The 22,270-nt window shown below is 39.1% G+C and overlaps 1 protein-coding gene across 4 annotated transcripts in view; it reads left to right on the top strand.

Moving 5' to 3' along the window:
- abcb8 (ATP-binding cassette, sub-family B (MDR/TAP), member 8) overlaps positions 1–22,270 on the top strand; it is an 842,402-nt gene that overhangs the window by 73,317 nt on the left and 746,815 nt on the right. For all 4 annotated transcript variants that reach the window (XR_007935257.1, XM_051928892.1, XM_028803917.2 and 1 more), the window contains 3 exons: positions 1,787–1,948; positions 7,361–7,446; positions 11,119–11,216. Coding sequence is in view for 3 of the 4 variants with exons in the window: in XM_051928892.1 (XP_051784852.1) it covers positions 1,787–1,948; positions 7,361–7,446; positions 11,119–11,216 (346 nt within the window). In the remaining variant the exon portion in view is untranslated. The remainder of the gene's footprint in view (positions 1–1,786; positions 1,949–7,360; positions 7,447–11,118; positions 11,217–22,270) is intronic.

Below are 22,270 nucleotides of genomic sequence, written 5' to 3'. Positions count from 1 at the left end.
GAGGACAGAAAAATATGGAAGAAGGTGATCCGCTGTGGCAACCCCTAACGGGAGCAGCTGAAAGAAGAGGAAGACTCCCCATGAATATTCTATTAAGAAAAAAAGGATATTCATCAGTCCGATACTAAATTCGTAACAAGAACAAAAGGTTTCTAATGTTTCCCTTTTTTCTATAAAGTTGAAGTAATTTGAAAAGTCATACCAAGAAAAAAGCTTTCTACACTTAATGTTTAGTTTTGTTAAGATTGACTAACTATAAAGAAACATTAAGTATAACTATTGCATATAAGCAACATACAGCAGTTTAAGCATGTTTTTTTGTTTTTTATTTTAAATCTATCATTTTTATATATAAAGGGTATGTCCAGCTCCCTGAGAAGGTTTACTAGGATGTGCGATATTCAGAATAATTTGGATAGAATATAGGTTTTTGCTTATTTCCCTAATAGAGCTTAACTCTGAATTTATAGAATGGGTATAGAAGCAGGATAGCAAGAATTTCAGACTAAGCAATGAATTTGTTTATGCCCAGAAGTTAGCTAAAGAGAACAATTGCAAAATTGTTTTTTTTAATTTTATTGAATTTATTGTAATCACACAACATTCCATACAAATGGATCAATTTTTACAAAAATAGGATTGAAAACAAATCAACCCCCACCCCTGGCTAACAGAGTAAAACTTTAAGCTAGTAAAACTGAGTAAATCGATGAATTAATAAGTGGATAAAGATAAATGGAGAAGAGAAAGAAATGGGGAGAGAATGCTTCCTCAGTGCTTTAAGAGCTTAATCTAAAATGTTATTAATTAGATCCTACCAGGTTTTGAAAAAGTTCTGCATAGATCTTCTAAGTGAGAATTTGATTTTTTCCAATTTCAAATAGTATAAAACCTCAGTTATCCACTGACTTAAAAGAGGAGAGTTAGGATTCTTCCAGTTGAGCAAGATAAGTCTATGTGCCAATAGTGTAGTAAAGGCAATGACAGTTTGTTTGTTCTTCTCCACTTTAAGCCCATCTGGAAGTACACCAAACACAGCTGTTAATGGGTTAGGATGGATTGTGACACCAAGTCTGTCTGAAAGGTATTTAAAAAGTTTGGTCCAGAATGATGTTAATTTGGTGCACACCCAAAACGTGTGGCCCAGTGAGGCTGGAACTTGATTGCAGAGTTTGCAGGTTGGATCTTCCCCTGGAAACATTTTGGACAATTTTAAAGAGACAGATGTGCTCAATATATAATTTTGAGTTGAATAATTGTATGCTTTGCACATATGGAGCTCGAGTGAATTCTTTGCATTGCTACCTTCCACTCCTTTTCTGAGATATTGATATTGAGTAAGAGATCCTTTTCCCACTACCCTCTTGGATCTTTGAAAGGGAGGGACTGTAAAATGGTTTTACATATTGCAAATTAAATTTGCACCTGCTGTAACCCTTTATAATCCAAGATTAGCAATGCCATTGTACAGTATAATACTGCTTACATTAATTAATAAATAAATAAAAAGAAAAAGATATCACAGTTCGGATATTATATCTCTTGAAAACCAAAATAATGAGAATTTAATTATGAACATTTCACAATTGAACACAGCTTTATTTTAATGAAATATAACTGTCATATCCACTTTATCATATTTGCCAGAACTATTAAACAAATTAGAATGTGAGAATTTCAGTGATTATTACTGAGCGTAATTGGATTTAGTTATTATTTTTTTACATACTGACTTTGAATACATCATTTGTAATTGCTGGCTCTAAATGTATTTCTTTTCTATTAGGGATTGCGCAGCATCACTCAGACAGCAGGTTGCTTTGTGTCCCTTTATCTGATTTCTCCCAAACTGACCACTGTCATGGTGGTGGTGGTGCCATGCCTGGTTGCAACAGGTGCCCTAATTGGATCATTTCTGAGGAAACTCTCCCGAAGAGCACAAGAGCAGGTATATATAAACCACCAAAAAACAAAAAAGTTGTATTAGTAACTATGTAATTGATTTATCTTTTGTTTGTAACAAAGTAGCAGCTAATTTTAGGTATACACAATATTAGTCCTTGAATGATACAGTAGTTCGTAATCTTAATTTCAGTTTAATCCTGCATTATTTTATTTCTATCTATACATTTTATCATCAGCTTTTTACTGCAAGGCTCAGAAGGGCAGATGTCTGTTCTTGGACCGGCTGAAAAATCATTAGAGGGCACATTTGTGCACACCCACACTCATTCATACCAGGCCAGTAATCAGTTAATCCTGCATGTTTTAGTAATATGGGCGAACAGCTGAAACTAGAAAAATGTGCATATTCCCCAAAAATAGTTCCTGGATTTGAACCCAGAGAGCTCTGGAACTGTGCTGAACACTGCACCACCATTCCACTCCAATTATTTGATTTACTTAATTTTTAAATATACTCTGATATAAATGCAATCTTCAGTTTTTTGTGAAAATTAAAATACTTTAATAATTGTTATTTTAAATATACTGTATATATTGTTTCCCACCTGGCCTTAACCTGTGTCACAGGAGGCTGGGGGTCAGACCCAGCCGGGTCGCCTAGAAGGACTGGGAGGTGGCTTATACGTCCCATGGGCTACTAGGGGGCAACTGCCCTGGATGTTGAGGGGACCACAAGGAAGGACCAAGGAGCCTCAAGCCGACTGGGGCCTGTTGCCACCACCAGGGGACGCCCTGAGCGTCGTGGAGCCCGGGAGATCGACACTTCCGCCACACCTGGGAAGGTGGAGGAAGGATCTTCCAGGGACGCCCAGAGTGCTTCTGGGTGCAAGTGCAGCACTTCCGCCACACCAGGAAGTGCTGCCGGAAGAGTGTCATCAGGCACCTGGAGCACATCCGGGTGGGAATAAAAGGGGCCGCCTCACTCCAGTCAGGGAACTAGAGTTGGGAGTGGGAGCAGGATGAAGCTCCCATGAGGAGAGGAAAGGCGGTCCACGAACATTAAGAGAAAGGCCTGTGGAGGGCAATTGGTGCTTGGGGCACTGTGTACTGTGTGGAACTTGTTTAATAAATGTGTGTTTGATAAAGTGCTGGTGTTTGTGTGATGGTGTTCAGACCCAAGCTCACACCTGATAGTTACAAAATTGTCTCAACTGTCAGAAGATGTGACACACAAACAAATGTCTTTAGACTTTTAGCCTGTTGCTTGTAAGCAGTACAAGCAGTACAAGCATGCTTGCCTTATACTGTATATGTTTCAGTAATAAAATCTCTTAAGTGAAAACAAGGATAATTGGCTCTACTCATTTAGTACATTGGAGTCTAAAGTAAAGATACCGTGGCACTTTAAAACAGTAAATACTGTGCCTTCTGTTAAGAGGAGTCCACATAGGGACATTCGGGGCACATACAGAGGTTATGTTTTGCAGAGAGGTTCCCAAGAATGTCTGTATGCATACGCCTGTCTGTGTGAGGCAAGGGAGAATTGGAGAAATGCTACAGGAAAGCTGCGATAACAAAAATTAGTTGAAAGTCGTTTCTATCAGCATTTCAGTCTATACATTGCTCTAGGCAGTAGTATTTACATTTAGACAGCAGTTAAAATAGTATATGAGCTAAAAATTGGAACTGAGTAACTTTTTTTTGTTCCACTGTTATTAATTTTGGAAGATTAAATTCCAGTATGACTGTACATAGATATATATATATATATATATATATATATATATATATATATATATATATATATATATATATATATATATATATATATATATATATATAATATGATATATATAATATAATATATACTGAATCTATAAAATTCATAAATATTAATTCATCAGACAGAAGCATTCAAATACAGACCAAGAATACCAGCAACATGTTGGATGCTGACTTCAAATCGTTTACAGCAGTGCTCCGCAACCGGTGTGCCACGGCACACTGGTGTGCCTTGAGCCGATACAGGTGTGACGCGGTCAAATAAGACAATTTTCTAACTAAATAATATTTCAACGGTCCTCCTTAGAAACACAATAACGAGAATACATGCAATTAAATATTCGCGTAAATAGCCTTTTAAAGGTTTCATAATTTTATGTGTCATTTCTCTGAAATAATAAATCCCATCGCCTGGCGCCTACAACGTAGGCCCTACGTAGTCGGCAGACAACTACGTAGTATGCTTTGATAGGCAGAGCGCTCCGTGCCCTCACCTAGATTCAAGTCAAGCCGACGTATTAGCCGTGCTACGTCGTATTCACTCGTCTTGCGACAGTAGTTATCATTCATTACTATTAGTTGTGTTGCTGAATTGTGTATGGTTAACGTTCTTCGTGTGATTCATATTTAGTTTTATACCCCTTTAAATAAGGATACATTTTTACGTGGAAAAGATTCGTCTTCACGTACAGATGATGAAGAACCCAGCACAAGTGTTGCAAAAAAAAACAAAGAAGATTGTGAAAAGGAAGTACAACGAAGACTACATTCGATATGGATTCTCGTGGTGTGGTGACGAAATGGCTCCAAAGCCACAATGCATCACTTGTGGCAATCAGCTATCAAACGAGGCAATGGCACCCAGTAAACTAAATCGCCATCTAAATTCAAACCATCCCGGTTACGCCAAAAAAGACAAACAACTCTTGTGTTAATTAAAAATGATAAGCGGTCATGCTTAAAAGATCTTGACCAAGAACTTCGGGTTGCGCTGTCAAATATTGAGCCGAATATAAAACTTTTGTGTTCATTGAAACAAGCGCAGGTATCACATTAATCAGTCATTATGTTATAATAATTATTAAGATTGCATAAAAGTAAATATAGTATAGTTTTTATGTATGTATTATAATAAATGTATACTTATAATAAAAAATGAAAATTTATTGTAAAATTTGTGCATTAAATTAATATCTATATATCAGTGGCGTAGCTGGAGATCATGTTGTCCGGGGCGGTGAAAAATTTGATGCCCCAAAGCTGAATGAAATTTTTTTTTGCGCCTCCTCAAGGAACAAAAAAAAAGGAAAGTACCGTAGTTTTGACGCCCCTAAATAGCTGGCACTCGGAGTCTACTGTCAAGAAGATAGTGTACAAAAGGAGAAACTTCAACGCAATTTGTACTGTTCCCCAGGGGTAGCAATCCAACAACAATCATCTTAAGAGTAAGACGTATAATATTCTGGGAGATCACAAGGGTCATTGAGGTAACATCTAAGGTCCTGCTAGTTTTTCTTACATTGGCTAATAATGTTAATATTCATGAGTACACCATTGGCAAACAAGTATCAAGAATGGTGTGCATGGGGGGACATCAAGTCCACAAGGAAGGCACCACTGGAAAACTTCTGAAAGAATGTGCTGTGGAGAGATAAGCTGATAAAAAATTTTTTTGACCTAAATGAAAAATGCTGTTTTTGGCGAAAACCAAACCTTGCATTCTAAAATAAAAACCTCATTTTGGTGATGGCAGTATCAGGGTTTGGGCCAGTTTTGATGTTGCAGGACTAGGATGGCTTGTCATCATTCAAGAGGGTATCCCTCTGTGAGTTAAAACTCAACTAAATGTGAGTCTTGCAAGGTAATGAACACACAAGTCAGTCAAATACACAAACCAAAGAATGGTTGAAACATTTTGGGATGATCGAGTCAAAGCCACCTTAATGCATTAGATTCAGTATGTTGTCACAGAACCTGAGGTAGGGAGTTCAAGCAAGAAAGTCCACCTACATCATTTAAATGAATCAATTCTGTAAGGACAACTGATCAAGTTACTGTAAAACATTTAATTGAAGTCCTTACTGCTCCAGACCATCAGAGCAGTTACTGAAAGTATAGGTTCAAATACTTTTTCCAAAAAAAGATGTCGAAAATTTAATCATGTTAATAAGTTAATGAAAAAGTGTTATTTTGTGTGTTATTTGCAGTATTTTATTGTGTTCACTTTATGTCATTTTAACTGCAGTGAAAAGTTAAGCAAAATGACACCATTTACAGTGGAACCTCGGTTCACGACCATAATTCGTTCCAAAACTCTGGTCGTAAATCTATTTGGTCGTGAACCGAAGCAATTTCCCCCATAGGATTGTATGTAAATACAATTAATCTGTTCCAGACCGTACGAACTGTATGTAAATATATATATATTTTTAAGCACAAATATAGTTAATTATACCATAGAATGCATAAAACTAAATGTAAAAACATTGAATAACACTGAGAAAACCTTGAACAACAGAGAAAACTAACACTGCAATAGTTCACGCTATAGTGCTAGGAACCGCTCACTAAAAACGCTTTTTTTTAAATGAGTTTTAAGTACAGGGGAAAAATGAACATTTGAAAAATCCGTAATTTAATAAACCACCAAGAAAAGTAACATTGCAACAATACAGGTTACGAACCCATCACTGTAAACAGAACTGAAAACAAAATCAAGCCTTCTCTACCTTATGCGTCCCTCCCTCTTTCGCTCGCTCACTCTCTCTCTCTCTTGCCTGCGCCTGTGTGTGTGTGCGTGTGTCTCTCTTTTGCGAGCTTGGAGCGCCTGTGTGTGTGTCTCTCTAGTGTGCTCCTGTGTGTGTGCACGCCTCTCTCTCACGCTGCCTGTGTGTGTGTGCATGTGTGTCGCGTTCTCGTTCTCTCTCTTGCTCGCTGCACAGAAAATGCACAGGGAGAGACTGAACATGTACAAACCGAAAGGGAACCTGGCTTGTTCGTGTACTGAGTGTGTGGTCATGAACCGAGGCAAAAGCTAGGTGAACTTTTTGGTTGTAAACTGATTTGTACGTGTACCGAGACGTTCATGAACCGAGGTTCCACTGTATTGGCTAACTAGAAAGATTACAATATGCAGGCTTTCGAGTCAACTCAGGCCCCTTCTTTAGGCAAGATTGAATCTCATTTTAACTTGATCATAGTGTATTTTTGGTTAGATATATGAAAAAAAATTAAACGTTCTTTAACACCACTGTATATCTCTTGTCTGTGTTAAAAGGAGGATGATAAGGAATGTCTTTCTGCAGGCTGAGCTGCCATGGCTTGGTAATTTGTAGCTTCACATTCTTCAGTGTTTCACTATCTACTTTATGAGCTCCTTCCAGTTCAGCATTCTTCATAATTTCACCCATCATCATTTGCTGTTGTAAGAAAAATATCTGTTGATTCCAAAAATAAAATAGTGAGAATTTAATTTTCATTTTATTGACTTCAGGTAGCAAGATGTTTTTATCCTCCCTGACATAAAATTAATCTAGGATCAGTTGCAGTATTTTAGAATTTATTAGCCTGTTGGCAAAACAAGACTTCAGTTCAATAACAAGGTTTTTCCATTTATTTTTATTCAATTTTATATTTGAATGTAAGTGTAAAGTAACAATGTTTTTACTATTAGGTTGCTCGAGCTACTGGAGTTGCTGATGAAGCCCTTGGTAATGTCCGTGCAGTGAGAGCCTTTGCTATGGAAAGCAGAGAAACTGAGTGAGTAGATAAGTTACACAGCAAAAAGTGCTATAGATCATTCTGTTCATAATCCTTATTTATAAAAGGTTTAGAATGTGGCAAGAAGGGGCAGTTGCTGTTTTTATTTTTTCCCTGCAATGCACATGTTGTAATAGCTGGAGTATCCTTATTGTCTAAGTTCCTTATTTTATAACATGGGTTTCTGATATCAAACAAATATACTTTACTTTTGCTGCTATGTATTGCACATTTTGTAAATTGTGATATACTTTATTATTTACATTATTTTTATAACACTTTATATTTTATTTTTGTAAGTTTTGTTTGTAACAATGCAATATTTCTGACACTGGTTTCAGATGCATAATAAAAATAGCCCTTGACATTTTAACTCTATATACATGTGGATCTATTGGGATTTATGTTACATTCATAAATATTAATCATGTAATAATGCAGTTTACCTTTTAGTGCACTATTAGAACTGTTATTGTCATGAGAAGACAGCAGATGTGACCATCCTGAGCCTGTAGTGGATGTGAACAAGTAGAAAGGATATTCATTTAATTAATTTATATACACATAATTCAGTATACATGATCATCATAAAATGATCCTTAATTACATTTACAGGTTTAGATTTGTATACTCTTTTGGAGTTTCCTGGATTTCTAGGTGAATTTATCATCAATTGATAGACAACTAAGTTACAGTATTAGACAAATGCAGTACAGTACACCCCCAAAATTTGTGGGGGTTATGTTCCTAGAGCACCCGCAAATTGTGAAAATCTGCGAATTTTGGGTGTGGTTAAAAAAAATGCCTATTTTTATAGTTCAAACCCTACATATGCCCCCAAAACACTTCAATTTAAATTCAAACTCAGCTTAATACATTACCTAAAAATAAAGAATGTAAAGGTAAACCTGTATACTGTACTGCTATGTCTCCCGCAGTGCTAGAATGTAAAATGCAGATGTTACCACTTTATGTACTGTAATTCATGCAAGTGCGTTTTCATTGCCAGAAACCTTAGAAGGTGCAGGGGGCTTCTGCAGAGTGTCACACTTGGGTCACAGATTTGCACAGAAACACAGGAGATTGTAGAGACAGGAACTTTATTCAAACACTTCAAACAAACATGTATCTTTCAGAAGAAAAATGAGCTCAGTATGCAGTTAGTTCTCGGTTAAAGAATAGACAAACATCATAGGGGAGCACAACGGGAGCGGAACTCCCAACAGGAGCAGAGGATGTCTGGGGAGGAGAGAGAAACAAAGCAATCAGCCAAAAAGGACAGGTGCTGTTCAGGCATTTAAGTATGCGTAGCGTCGCGCATGAAGCATATCACGCGACAGAGCAGCCGCAAGTAAGCCCAGCAAGTAAGAGGGCAATGTGAAGGTAGTCTATCAGCGTTTTTAAGAGGGGTTTTTTGAGGAGCGTCCGTGTCTTCTAGGGGTGCGTTCAGCCCTCCTGCTCACAAGGGGGCTGGCAGTGGTCATGAGCTGGCTGCTCAATGAATGTACGGCACTGACTGATCAGCTCCTGCAGTGCGCGCAAATGGCACTGGGAAACGACTTTAGCTGGTTGTGGAGGTTTAAGGGTTAAGAAGAACAAAACGGAAAACACAAGAACACTCAGCTGGCGATGCATCACAGTCAATCAGCAGCAGAGAGAAATGAATAACGCTGTAGCAGTCTGGTGCCGCTAAGATTTACACTGTCGAGAAGTCAGCGATTTATTTATTTTTATGGTGGAGATTCCAGGGACGCACCTAGCCTTGGCCCGACCCGCACACACTCACAAACAGAGACAGAAACAAAGCAAACCGGTAATCAAACAGCAAATAAAGAATGTAATGAAAACAAATAAGTACAAAAACTTTTTTTTGGTCATCGTCCCCCTTTTTAAAAGCTGAAATCCTTTGACCCCAACAGCCCCAGCACCCTCAGCAGAAGACCAATCAGAGCTACTGCAGGGACTGCTGGGCGTTGCACTTTCAAATTCTATTGGTTACTTTCACCATTCCAAGCCACATTTTCCTCTACAGTTGCTTCCTGTTCTCTCTACAGTTCAGTATTGCCACGAAAAAAGCCATAAAAATTGTAGAGGATATTTGCGGTTTCCTCTAACAATTATTAGATAGGTTCTAAGGAAAAATCTGTGAATGACTGAGGCCGCGAACTCTGAACCGCGAATTTGCAGGGGTCTACTGTATACAAAAACCAATGTCACACATCCATCCATCCATTATCCAACCCGCTATATCCTAACTACAGGGTCACGGGGGTCTGCTGGAGCCAGTCCCAGCCAACACAGGGCGCAAGTCAGGAAACAAACCCCGGGCAGGGCACCAGCCCTCCGCAGGGCGCGTGCACACACACACACACACACACACACACACACACACACACATCACACACACCCACACACCAAGCACACACTAGGGACAATTTAGAATCGCCAATGCACCTAATCTGCATGTCTTTGGACTGTGGGAGGAAACTGGAGTACCGGAGGAAACCCACGCAGACACAGGGAGAACATGCAAACTCCACGCTGGGAGGACCCAGGAAGCGAACCAGGTCTCCTAGCTGCGAGGCAGCAGCATTACCCATTGCGCCCTACTGTGCCCCCCCCCAATGTCACACAAATAATTGTTAATATTTTCATGTCAAGACAGAGCACATTATTTAAACATTAACAGTCTAGACTGGAAAAAGTATGTGATCCCTTCTATTTCACACATGGTACAACCTCCTTCAGCAGAAATAACCTCCACCAGGAACTTCATGTAGTTGCTAATCAGACTTCCACAATGGTCAGAAGGAATTTTTGACCATTCCTTCTTACATAACCATTTCCGTTCATTTAAATTTATGGGCTTTCTTGCATAAATGATTTTCTTCAGGTCATGAAAGAGCACAGCATTTCAATTGGGCTTAGGTCTAGACTCTTGCCTTAGCCATACCATAACATGAATGTTTGTCTGTTTAAGTTACTGTTGATTTATTCCTGTGTTTTGGGTAACTGTCCTGTTTTTTCAGCTTTTGTTATGTTTCAGGTGATGGACTGCTATCCTGACATTCTGCATTTAAATTTCTTGATACAATTTTTATGTTTCATTCATTGTTCTCTGTGCGAAGGCAAGTTGTCCAGACATGTGACTGATTGGTTATTCTTAATATCCTGTTTAATTGTTTACTCATATTAGTCTTGATCTTGTTTATCATCAGATTGATTAATGAATCCACAGCAGCAGTTTTAAGGAAATTGGATAGTTCTGTGATGCTGAAGTTGAAGCTAAATCTTCAAGTTAAGCTTTTGGTGTACTAACTGATCTGTAGGCTGTAAGGATTTTATTTCTTGCCACACCATGATTGCAACAAGGATGCTCAGACCAAATTTGTAGTGTGTAATAAATTTATCTAAATTTTCTGAAAGAAAAGTTATTTCATATGCTTAAGACATTTTTGTTATCAATAAAGTAAATAATAATCATAATGACTAAACAATAAATAGTACTTTTTTTGTTCCAAAGGGAGAAATTTGGCATAATCCAATTTATATAATAAGGTATTTCTGTTTATTTAATCTCATTTTAACTAGGGTTGCCTAAAATTTATGACATAGAAAAATGACTTTTTTTTATCTTGATTTCAGTACATTTTGTATATATTTTTCTTTTAGGCTGTACACCGTTGAAGTTGACAAGTCTTCCAGAATGAATGAAAGTCTTGGCATTGGAATTGCAGTATTCCAGGGACTGTCAAACGTTGCCTTAAACTGTGAGCAACAATTCACTACTATGGTGCTAGAAAGTTTGTGAACCTTTTAGATTTTTCTGTTTTTCTGTATCTAAAACTAGATAAAGAAAAGACAATTAAATAAATGAAATAAAAACATTATACTTGTTCATATAATTATGGAGGAAAATTATCCAATATAACATATGTAACAAAGATAGAGGGCGTAGCAGCCACTCAACCCGACACAGACGCAGGAGGCACACTGATAAAACAGAAATGTTTTATTTTCTTTTTCTTCACTTGTGAGCAATGTCTTCCCCGTTTCCCACAGGCACAATGCAGTCCCAATAAGCACAACGATTATACACAATACTTTCTCTCTCTTCTCTTTTCTCCTCCACTCCTCCCGGCAAGCATTGTCTTCCTCCTCCCGACTCTGGCTCACTAAGTAGTCTGTGTTGACCCCTTATATAAGTCACCCGAAGTGTTCCAGGTGCTCATTGCCTCACTTCAGGGTGTGGCAGGAGAACCGCCCACATGGGCTCAGGAACACCTGCAGTGCCCCCTGGCAGAGCTTCTGGATCCCAACAGGGCTATATCCAACTCCATCTCCCATGAAGCTCTGCAGTAGTCCGAGGCACTGCTGCCACCCGGGGGGCTGCCAACTAGTGTTCCGGGGGAGGTAATGCTCTGTCCATGCTTGTTCCCCCGGACCATGCAAGGAAGAGGTGTCCTGGCAGGGCAAGGGCCCCGGCCATCCACCACACATATTTGTGTGTGCAAAAATCTACATTCAGTAACTGGTGTGATCCCTTTATGCATCAGTAATTTCAACCAAACGTTTCCTGTAACTGTTGATCAGCCGTGCACATCCACTTAGAGGTATTTTAACCTATTCTTCCTTGTTTCAACTCAGGATTTTGTTGGCCTTCCTTGCATGAACTATTTGCTTCAGGTTCTTCCCCGACATTTCTATAAGATTAAGGTCAGTAATTTAACTTGGCTACCCATTAAAGCAAAACATGCTTTAATCATTCTTTGGTAGAATGACTTGTGTGTTTGACCCAATTTCCCTTGAGCTTCTGTTCATGGTTGGATAACCTGACATTATTCTGTAGATTTTACTGGTACAATTCAGAATATATAGTCTCATAAATAATTGCAAGCCAACGGTGTGTCCATAGGTAGCAAAGCATGCCCAAACCATGATAATCACACTACCACAACCATGATTATTCTGCCACTGTGCTTCACAGGTGTGGTAAGGTTCATATGCTGTAATTAATTTTTTTTTGTTATTCGACAAATATAATACTTCTTATTCAAACCGAAAAGTTTTATTTTGGACTCATCCCTCCACAGAACATTCTTCCAATAGCCTTTTGGGTATATACATGGTCTTTAGCAAATTTTAGATGTGCAGCAATATTCATCTTATAAAATAGTGGCTTTCTCCCTGCAGCCCTGCCATGCACACCTTTGTTGTTCAGTGTTCTCCTGATGCTAGACTTATGGTGATCAGGGCTGGATATCAGCACTGATGTCCCGATTCGATTCAATTCCGCTTCACAATGCCCGATTCGATTTGATATTGAATTTATCTTGACTGAATTAGTGTGCACTGATATATTTGAAGTGGTGGCTTATAGAAATTACTTAACCATGCATATAAAACATTATATAATGTGACACTTTGTTTGAAGGGTGTCTATGTAGTGACTTCATAACATATGCATAAGCATGGGGTGACATTTAAAAAGAAATGGGATGACATTTAAGAAGTACTTGATTAGTACAGAACAGTTAACATCATTATTTGTAAGATTTGGAATAAAATTTCATTGCTCTTCAAAAAAAAAAAAGAAAAAAAAAAAAAACATTCACAGCATTTCACTCATTCAAAATTTGCCATAATTTAACCACATCGGAGTCCACACACATTATGTAAATGAAAAATAACGATTAATCGGAAAATCAATATTTTTACCCAGGCCTAATGGTGAAGAACGAACACATTAGTCATTGTAAATGAGGCCTTTAGATTCTTAGATGTTACCCAGGGTTTCTTTGTAATCCCCTGGAATATTGCACACCTTGTTTTTGGTTGACCACAAAAGGGGATGGTAAAATATTTTTCAGTTTCCTCCAACTGTACGTGACCTGCATTGTTGAGACCAAACTCTGCAGAAATGGTTTTATTACCTTTTCTGGCCTGGTGAGCATCAACAGCATTTTCCATGCAATCCTCAGAAATCTCCTTTAATCGAAGCATTGACATTCTTCCACAAACCTGTGTGGTAAAGATCAGACTTTGATAGCGGAGACTCAAATCTGTATTCTTTAACTAGGGCAGTGCCTCCCACGCTTAAACCTGATTGTAATGTACTGATAATTCTAGAGGTTCACATACCTTTTCACATACATACAAATATGTAACACTGAATTATTTTCCTCAATAAATAAATGACAAAATATAATGTTTTTGTGGCCTTTGTTTAATTGAGTTCTCTTTATCTAGTTTTAGGACTTGTGTAAAATTCTGATCACATTTTAGGACATATTTTTGCAGAAACAGAGAAAACTCTCAAGGGTTCACAAACACTGGTATAGCGTAAAATTTGTAGACCCCCTTACAATAGTGGAGTTGGGGACCTCTCCCAGAATAAAACTTTTTATAATGGAACCCATATTTAAGATTCCAATGTTTAGCATTTTCAGGCATTTAACATTTTTTTATATACTGCATTTCGATATGAAACAGACATTGCCCGAAGAAGTCTTGAGGTTACATTTATGGTGCAGCGGAACGTGCTGCCTCCTATCTATTTTTTTTTTTTTAACTAGTCAAATGAATATTACAAGTGATCCAGATCTGTTTTGAGTACAAATGTCTATCCTGAAAATGCCCAATCAGTTTTGTCAAACAGATACTGATTACTACTCTGCTTTACTTTGTTTCATTTCAGTATATCTGTGAATTTGTAAGTTCGTGATGGAAAGGAAGAGAAACAGGAAACAAAGGATCTTAGCAGTTGGTTTATATGTATTTATTACTGCCAGTGTTCTGTACACAGAAGTAAGGACCAAAGAGCTAGTGAGATTGTGGTGGGACAGGTTTGGATGTAAAACAGTTATGTCAGCTCAGGTCATGTTGGAGAGCATGCACTGGTACAGCTTGTTGCCACACCCACCACACAACGAAACAGTTCGGGATCCCGGTTGGCGACCCCTGAGGCAGACACTTGGTCTAGTCCCACCCCCATCTATCTGCCGCAGCCAGGTGTTATGTGGGCGTCCCTTTGGCCTGGTCCAGCTGCCTGCAAGCCTGATCATCCCACAAGGCAACCTAGATATCATTAAGAGGAGCTGCAGCACATAGCTTAATGGCAACTGTACCGGGAACTGAGAAGGATGACTTTGAGGGCTCTGAAGGCAGATAAAGAGGCATTTGTTAGAGGAATCAGTGAGCAAGTGACACACTATGGTCTAGTGACCCACATCCTACTTACATTGGAATCAAAGCATTACGCACATCTGAATCTGATTCTCGGTGAGTCGCAGTAAGGGCAGGTGATGGAACTGTCCTTATGGATGACACTACATTGTGACCTGCTGGGCTGGCTTCTTTGAGCAGCTGTTGAAAGCTGATCCTCCGGCCAGGACGTTGGATGTCTTTGGGTCCACGGTTCTTGAGGCTGATCCTCCAATTAGCTGTTAACTACTCAGTTTCACTGAGATTACACAGGTGGTGAACCAGCTAAGGTTAGGGAAGGATGCAGGGATCTGTGGTATCTGGTGTGAGCTTCTCCAGGCTGGTGTGGTAAGGCTATCCTCTTGGCATTACAAGCTAACTTTGCTTCCATTTGAGAGACGAGCATCACCCCATCTGACAGAAAAATGGGACTAAGTCCTTATACAATACAATTTATTTTTGTATAGCCCAAAATCACACAAGAAGTGCCGCAATGGGCTTTAACAGGCCCTGCCTCTTGACAGCCCCCTAGCCTTGACTCTCTAAGAAGACAAGGAAAAACTCCCAAAAAAAAACCTTGTAGGAAAAAACCGGAAGAAACCTTGGGAAAGGCAGTTCAAAGAGAAATCCCTTTCCAGGTAGGTTGGGCGTGCAGTGGATGTCAAAAAGAAGGGGGTCAATACAATAAAATACACAGAAAAGAACACAAGTAATCCTCAATACAGTATAAAAATAAAAATATTACAAGTACAGAGCAGAGGTTAACAGTAGATGATATCACATAATATGATTTGGATTTGTTTAGAGTCCTGGAGACCTCAGCCATCAAGTTGCCTCCCCCAGTTGGCCATTCCACAGCTGGGCCAGCCAATCCGATTTAAGGACTCCTCTACCTGACAATTCCTGCAATCCTCCATCAGGGATGACTTTACTTTAGGCAGGCAAAACAACTTGGCATTTGGGCCGTGGCACCAAGTGCCACATTTGAGTACTGAGAAGAGAAACAGAATAGGTGAGGGTTAATAACAAATTATAACTATCATGTTACTTATGTTTTAGTGCTAATGACTAACAACAGAGATGCAGTATGTACAGTTAACCAGCAGCTGTAGTCAAGATATGCTAAACTGAAGTAGTGAGTCTTCAGCCGGGATTTGAAAGCTGAGACAGAAGGAGCATCTCTTATAGTAGCAGGCAGACCATTCTACAGTTTAGGGGCCCTGTAACTAAAAGCTCAACCTCCCACTGTTATTTTATTAATCCTTGGAAATATAAGCAGACTGGTATCTTGAGATCTTAATGTGCACTCTGGTTTGTAAGTCATGATAAGTTCAGCCAAGTAAGCTAGACCTTGACCATTTAAGGCTTTATATGTTAAAAGAAGGATTTTGAAATCTGCCCTAAACTTAACCGGGAACTAGTGTAAGGATTTGAGAACTGGAGTTATGTGTTCATATTTTCTTGTTCTTGTAATAATTCTTGCAGCATCATTTTGAATTAACTGGAGGCTCTATAAAGAACAATTTCAACATCCAATGAACACTGCATTGCAGTAGTCAATCCTATTAGAAATAAATGCATGAATTAATATCTCAGAATCCTGTTTATTTAGAAAGCGCCTTAATTTCCCAACATTTTTAAGATGGCGAAACATGATTTAGACAACTTTGTAATGTGTGCTTTAAATGACATGCTAGAGTAAAAAAGATAACTCCTAGGTTGTAGGCTGATTCAGTAAAATTAATGGTGATTCCAACCGAGTTAAATGATGACAAAATATTGTTGTGATCAGCGTCATTCCCTCCAATAATTAATATCTCTGTTTTATCTGTGTTTAAAGATAGGTAGTTTTCATCCATCCACTCCTTTAATTCGCTAACACAACTAATTAAAGACAACATCTGGGAAACTTCATTTGTTCTAAAAGAAAGGTATAACTGGGTGTCATCTGCATACGAGTGAAAATTAACATATTTCCTAATGATAGATTCCAGTGGAAGCATGTAAAGTGAAAACAGTAAAGGTCCCAGTACTGAGCCCTGCGGGACACCATATCTCAGTTTTGTGTATAATGATGGAGTACTCTCCACCTTGCATTTTATTTTACCTTGCACTGCGCTTTTATTGCTCTTTAATTAATATTGTTTTTATCAGTATGCTGCTGCTGGAGTATGTGAATTTCCCCTTGGGGATTAATAAATCTATCTATCTATCTATCTATCTATCTATCTATCTATCTATCTATCTATCTATCTATCTATCTATCTGTCTGTCTGTCTGTCTGTCTGTCTGTCTGTCTGTCTGTCTGTCTGTCTGTCTGTCTTCAGCACGTTTCTGTACGTATTAGAATCGATTTGATAAATAAGAACTAAACAAAATGGGCACAGTGCCTGTGAGCCCAACATCATTTTCTAGCCTGTGCAGTAAAATAGAATGGTCAATGGTGTCAAATGCTGCGCTCAAGTCTAACAACATAATTGTAGTGGAGTTTCCTTCATCAGAGGATATCAATGTCTTTTACAACACACGTTAGTGCCTTTTCTGTACTGTGACCAGTGCGGAAACTAGACTGGAATTTCTCTAATAAATTGTAATGCGTAAGGTGTGACTGAAGCTGATTGGCGACTACTTTTTCTAGTATTTTAGAGAGAAAGGGTAAATTTGTAATGGGTCTATAATTATTTAGTTAAATTTAAGGGTTTAGGTCTGACTTTTTAAGTAATGGTTTAATGACTGACACTTTTAATGCATCAGGTACTGTGCCATGCAATAATGAATTATTGATAATGTTAGGAATAGGCACTAAAACAACATCCATTGCACTTTTTACTAGTTTAGTTGGCACTAAATCTAGCGAATGAGTAGAGGGTTTTCATTTTAGAAATTTAAGTTCAGACTTCCTGCTCAGTTACAGGATTAAAATTACTAAAGTGTTGAATGCATTGTGAGACAGGGTCTGCCAAGCTAGTATGTGGTTTGCACTGTGATGCTGAGATCTGGGATCTTATATTTTTAATTTTTCTCATTAAAGACGTTCATAAAGTCTGTACTGCTAATATCTGTTGGTATTTTGCACTGTAGATCTGAATTCCCATTTGTAAATTTAGCCACTGTTCTAAATAGTACCTGAAGATTTTTATTATTGTATTATTGTAGAATAGTATGCTGAGCGAGCTAAAGAGAGAGCTTTTTTATATTTTTTAACGCTGTCTGTCCATGCAATTTGAAAGACATGTAGCTTTGTTGATCTCCATCTGTGCCACAGTTTTCGACACTCTAATTTAAGAGCTTGAGTGTTCTCATTAAACCAGGGAGAGTTTCTATGTGCTTTGATTACTTTTGTCTTAAGGGGAGCCACTGCGTCCAGAGCATCTCTCAAGGTCACATTATAATGTGATGTTAGCTGATCTAAATTGTTTTCCACGTTTACATTTGATGTTAACTGATCTAAATGCTCTCCACAATTACACTCGACTTGCTCAAATTATCTATAAATTTTGAATCAGAATTACATCTAGATGTCACACTGTCTTTGTTTTAATCTGTGAGTGTGTTGGTATGGGCAGGACTAAATCAAATGTAATTAAGTAGTGATCAGAAATAACTTAATTTAATGGAGTAATATTTAAATTTTGAATTTCAACTTTGTAAGTTATAATTAAATGTAATGTGTGGTTATGATTATAAGTTGGACCTTTGACAATCTGACAAAATCCTATCGAATTTAACAAAAAAGTAAAACATTTGCTAAAAGTGTCAGTTTCCACATCAATGTGTACATTAAAATCCCTCGTCAATACTTCGTGATCATAATTTATAGCCAAATCAGATAAGAGTTTGCTAAATTCAGTCATAAACAATGAATATGGCCCTGGTGGTCTGTAGACTAGCACTATAATTGTGTTTTAATATTTAAAATGAATGCCTTAAAGGATGTAAGGTGACCTAAATTTTTAGAAGTGATTTGCATTTTGTTACAATGAATTATTACAAGGCTTCCTCCTCGACCTGAATCTCTAGACTTAGGAAGGAAAGTGTATCCATCTGGTGACACCTCAGCTAGGGGAACTGTCAGATTTACTAAGCAAGGTTTCAGTGAGAAGACACAGATCATATTTTGTACTTAATATAATATCATTTACCAAAACAGCTTTACTTCCAAGAAAGCGAATGTTCAATAAGCAGCATTTAAAACTGCATGCTTCTTTCTGAACTGTTGATATATGTTTTGTTTTAATTGGATGTAAATTTCTATTACAGGTGCCCCTGGTGGAGGGTGTGGTTTTTATATCTTGGTCTAATTATACACCTTATTTTTTGGTTATCAAGTAATTTAATGTCTGCATCATGACTAAATTTACTGGATGCCCCACAACAGGGATTATGGGTAACAGCTTCAGGATAGTAACAGTTGGGATAAATAACAGCCTGTGATTTAAGATTACATGACTGCGGCCTGGATGGTGCTCTAATCAGTCAGCCTGGCACTTTTGCTGCCATATTTTGGAATAATACATAAGATCCCCTCCAGCTAGGATGAAGACCATCTCTTTTGAAAAATCCAGGCCTTTTCCAAAAATCATCCCAATTGTTCATAAAGGATATGCTTTTATTTGAACACCAGATTTCTAGCCAGCAGTGAAGGGAACACACTCTGCTATAAATCACATCCCCTCTATATAATCTTGGTAAGGGGCCAGATACAACTAAAGTCTGACATTTTCTTTTAACTTTGGTGCATAGAGAGATGAAGTTCCTCCTTAATACCTCAGATTGCTGTAAATAAACATCTTTAGTGCTGATATGCAGCAGTAAGGTAGCTACTTCATCGTTGGCAACTGTGACAATGCGGGTTCTGCTCCATGCTCCCATCGGCTGTTAGGGAGTCCTTGAACCCAACACCGTTGGTAATGTCACCGATGAGCTAGACAGTGAGGCAATAAACAATTGAGCAAGGGGATGGTATATAAGTGCAAAAGTGCTTTTATTTAAAAGAACAATCAAAACGTGTCCAAAGTGCAGTCAAAGTTCAATAAATCAAAAGTCAATAAATAATCCATAAAAAGCAAGTGAAAAACCAAATGAACAAACGTGGAGGTTAAAATCCATTAGGAAAAACTCTTCTAAAAACCACGAGGTAAAACAGCACAGGAAGCAATATTTTAAAATCAAAAAGCCCGATGTCTTCCGTTTAGCCTGGCGGCTCCCCTGCTACACCCATCTGGGCTGTTCTACCGGAGAGTCGCCCTACATGCAGCTGACCTTCTCTCTGCCTGCTTCAGCTGTTTGGATCGCCTCACCGACACCTGGCTCCGGTAGGCTCTTCCAGACAGCGACTTGGGTTCCTCAGCGACCGGGGCACCCACGCTGGGGAATACACACCCCAAGTCTTAACTCCCGCTGCCGTCCGCGGCCTTATGCAGAGAGTCATCCATCTTCCCGTCACTCCCGCCCTTCAAAATCAACGCTGCGGGAACGACCACCACTACTACTACTCCTCGGGTGTCGGCCTAACACCCAAGCTACCTGTATAGCTGCTGCACTCGCCTGCACTCGCTCGCTCTCCCGCACCGACTTTCTCTCTCTCTCTCTCTCTCCACTGCTTCCTGCCTCCTCCTGCAACCTCCGTTTCTTTCCTTTTCTCTTCTACTTCTTTTCTCTTTTTACCTGCTCACGCTTCTCTATATATGCGGAGAGGACATGGCAGCTGCAGCCCATTAGCCCCACAGGAACAATCACAGATATGGGCAGTCCCTCACCTGTGCACTTAGGTGAGAAACGCCCACACCGCAGATCGCCCTGCGGCTCGCTACAGCTACCACGCCCCCTCGCTAAGCCACGAGCACGGCGATTATTTATTTAAAACAAAACGGCCTTTGCTGGAAGAGCTGTGGACCCATAACTCCACAGCAACTTGATCCAATGCGGCCTGTATGTCAGACATATTGGCTCCAGCGTGACATTAACATTAACTGCTGGTTTGACATAGTTTGAGATTCTAAAATTCCGCACTACGGAATCGCCAATTATGAGCACTTTCTTATTCTCAGTATCCACAGGTGCACTGCAGAGTGCCGAGAATCTGTTCTGGGTCTGAATTGGTGACCTGGGTGCCGAGGGACTAAATTTTGGCTTCTTAGCCCCCCATCGTACTGTTACCCACTCGCCCTGTGGCTGAATTAGTGCTGCTGACTTCGGCCGTGCACTGACTACAGTGGGACCTGGAGAGACTGAAGCTGAATCAGAAGTAGCAGAATTGTATAAACAAACCAAGTCGATCCAATGTTCGGTTTGCCTAATTGCTATCAGGTTCCTAACGCGGTCCTCCAATTTGCGTATTTTCCCGACCAACTCTAAATTAACTAAACACATTTGGCAGGTGAAGCTGTCTGTGTTGTTGGCCAGAAAACCTGAACTGTACGTGCTGCAGGACACACAACATATAAATGTGCCCTGAACGGGCAGAGAACATATGAAACTTGCGTTTACATCTTCTCTGTTTTGCAGTAACTTCGGTGCTTTCTTCTGCGCTTTCTGCATTCAGCCAAATCACTAACAGACCATCAGCTTTAAGTTTCCTGCACCAGCTGAGTGATCGACTTTGATTTCTCACTGCCAGTTATTTCTCCTGTTGGCTGTCGGTTTTACTCCAGTTGAACTTGTTCAGGTGTTTGCTGTGGGTTACGTGCCTGTGGAAGACGCCGCTGTCTGTGCTTCCGCTCGCTGCTACTCCGAAGAGGTGGGGCCTGAAACAGAGAGAGAGAAACTTATCTGGATAGGGTAGGGTGATTGCCTGAATTGCTGCAGCTACAGGGGAATAACACTGCTCTGAGTACCAGGTAAGGCTCTCACTAGGGTTATCCTCAATAGTACCCTTGATTACTTGCTCACCTAGCAGTGACTGGAGCAGTCTGATTTTACACCTAAGAACTCTACCATCAACTGCATCCTAACAGTGAGGGTTCTCATCGAGGACAAATGCAAATTTTGGCAGAGTTTCTTTGCAACTTTTTTTGATTTTTGTAAAGCGTTTGACTCAGTTGATCGAGTTGTCCTATGAGCATCCCGAGACTTCGCTGGATCCCTCCAAGGTTGCTGGATATTATGGTCTGTACACTGGTACTATGACTGCGGTGCAGAATGGAGGCAGAACCTCTGTGTTTTTCCAACTTGATTGTAAGGTTTGTCAGAGGTGTGGTCTTGCTCCTACTCTCTTCAGTGCTTGCATGGACTGTTAGGCAAGGTTATGGTGTTCAGTGGCTGTGGTTATGGTGTTCAGTGGCTGTGGGGCACTTAGTGAAGTAAGATTCACTGATCATGACTTTGCCGACAATACTGTGATCTTTGTGGAGTTGTTAACATGAGCAAAACTTTTTGAAAAGTTTAGATTCCATATGTCTTTTTTGCTATTCACACTTCTCCAAAAACATCAGATCCATATAACATATATGTGAAAACATGGGTTATTTAACAACAGCACATTTACTATAAACAACACAGTGGCATTCACAAAAGGAATAACAACATGCAAGAACAAAAATGACAATGATACTTCTTCAAATTAAATAGACAAATTCACAACACTTCAGACTAGATCAAAACTATTAATCATAATAAAAAC

The sequence above is a fragment of the Erpetoichthys calabaricus genome, chromosome 6 (genome assembly GCF_900747795.2).
Source record: "Erpetoichthys calabaricus chromosome 6, fErpCal1.3, whole genome shotgun sequence".
NCBI classification, from domain to species: Eukaryota; Metazoa; Chordata; class Cladistia; order Polypteriformes; family Polypteridae; genus Erpetoichthys; species Erpetoichthys calabaricus.
The sequence above is the reverse complement of the archived record's forward strand: the minus strand, read 5'-3'. Positions and strand labels throughout refer to the sequence as shown.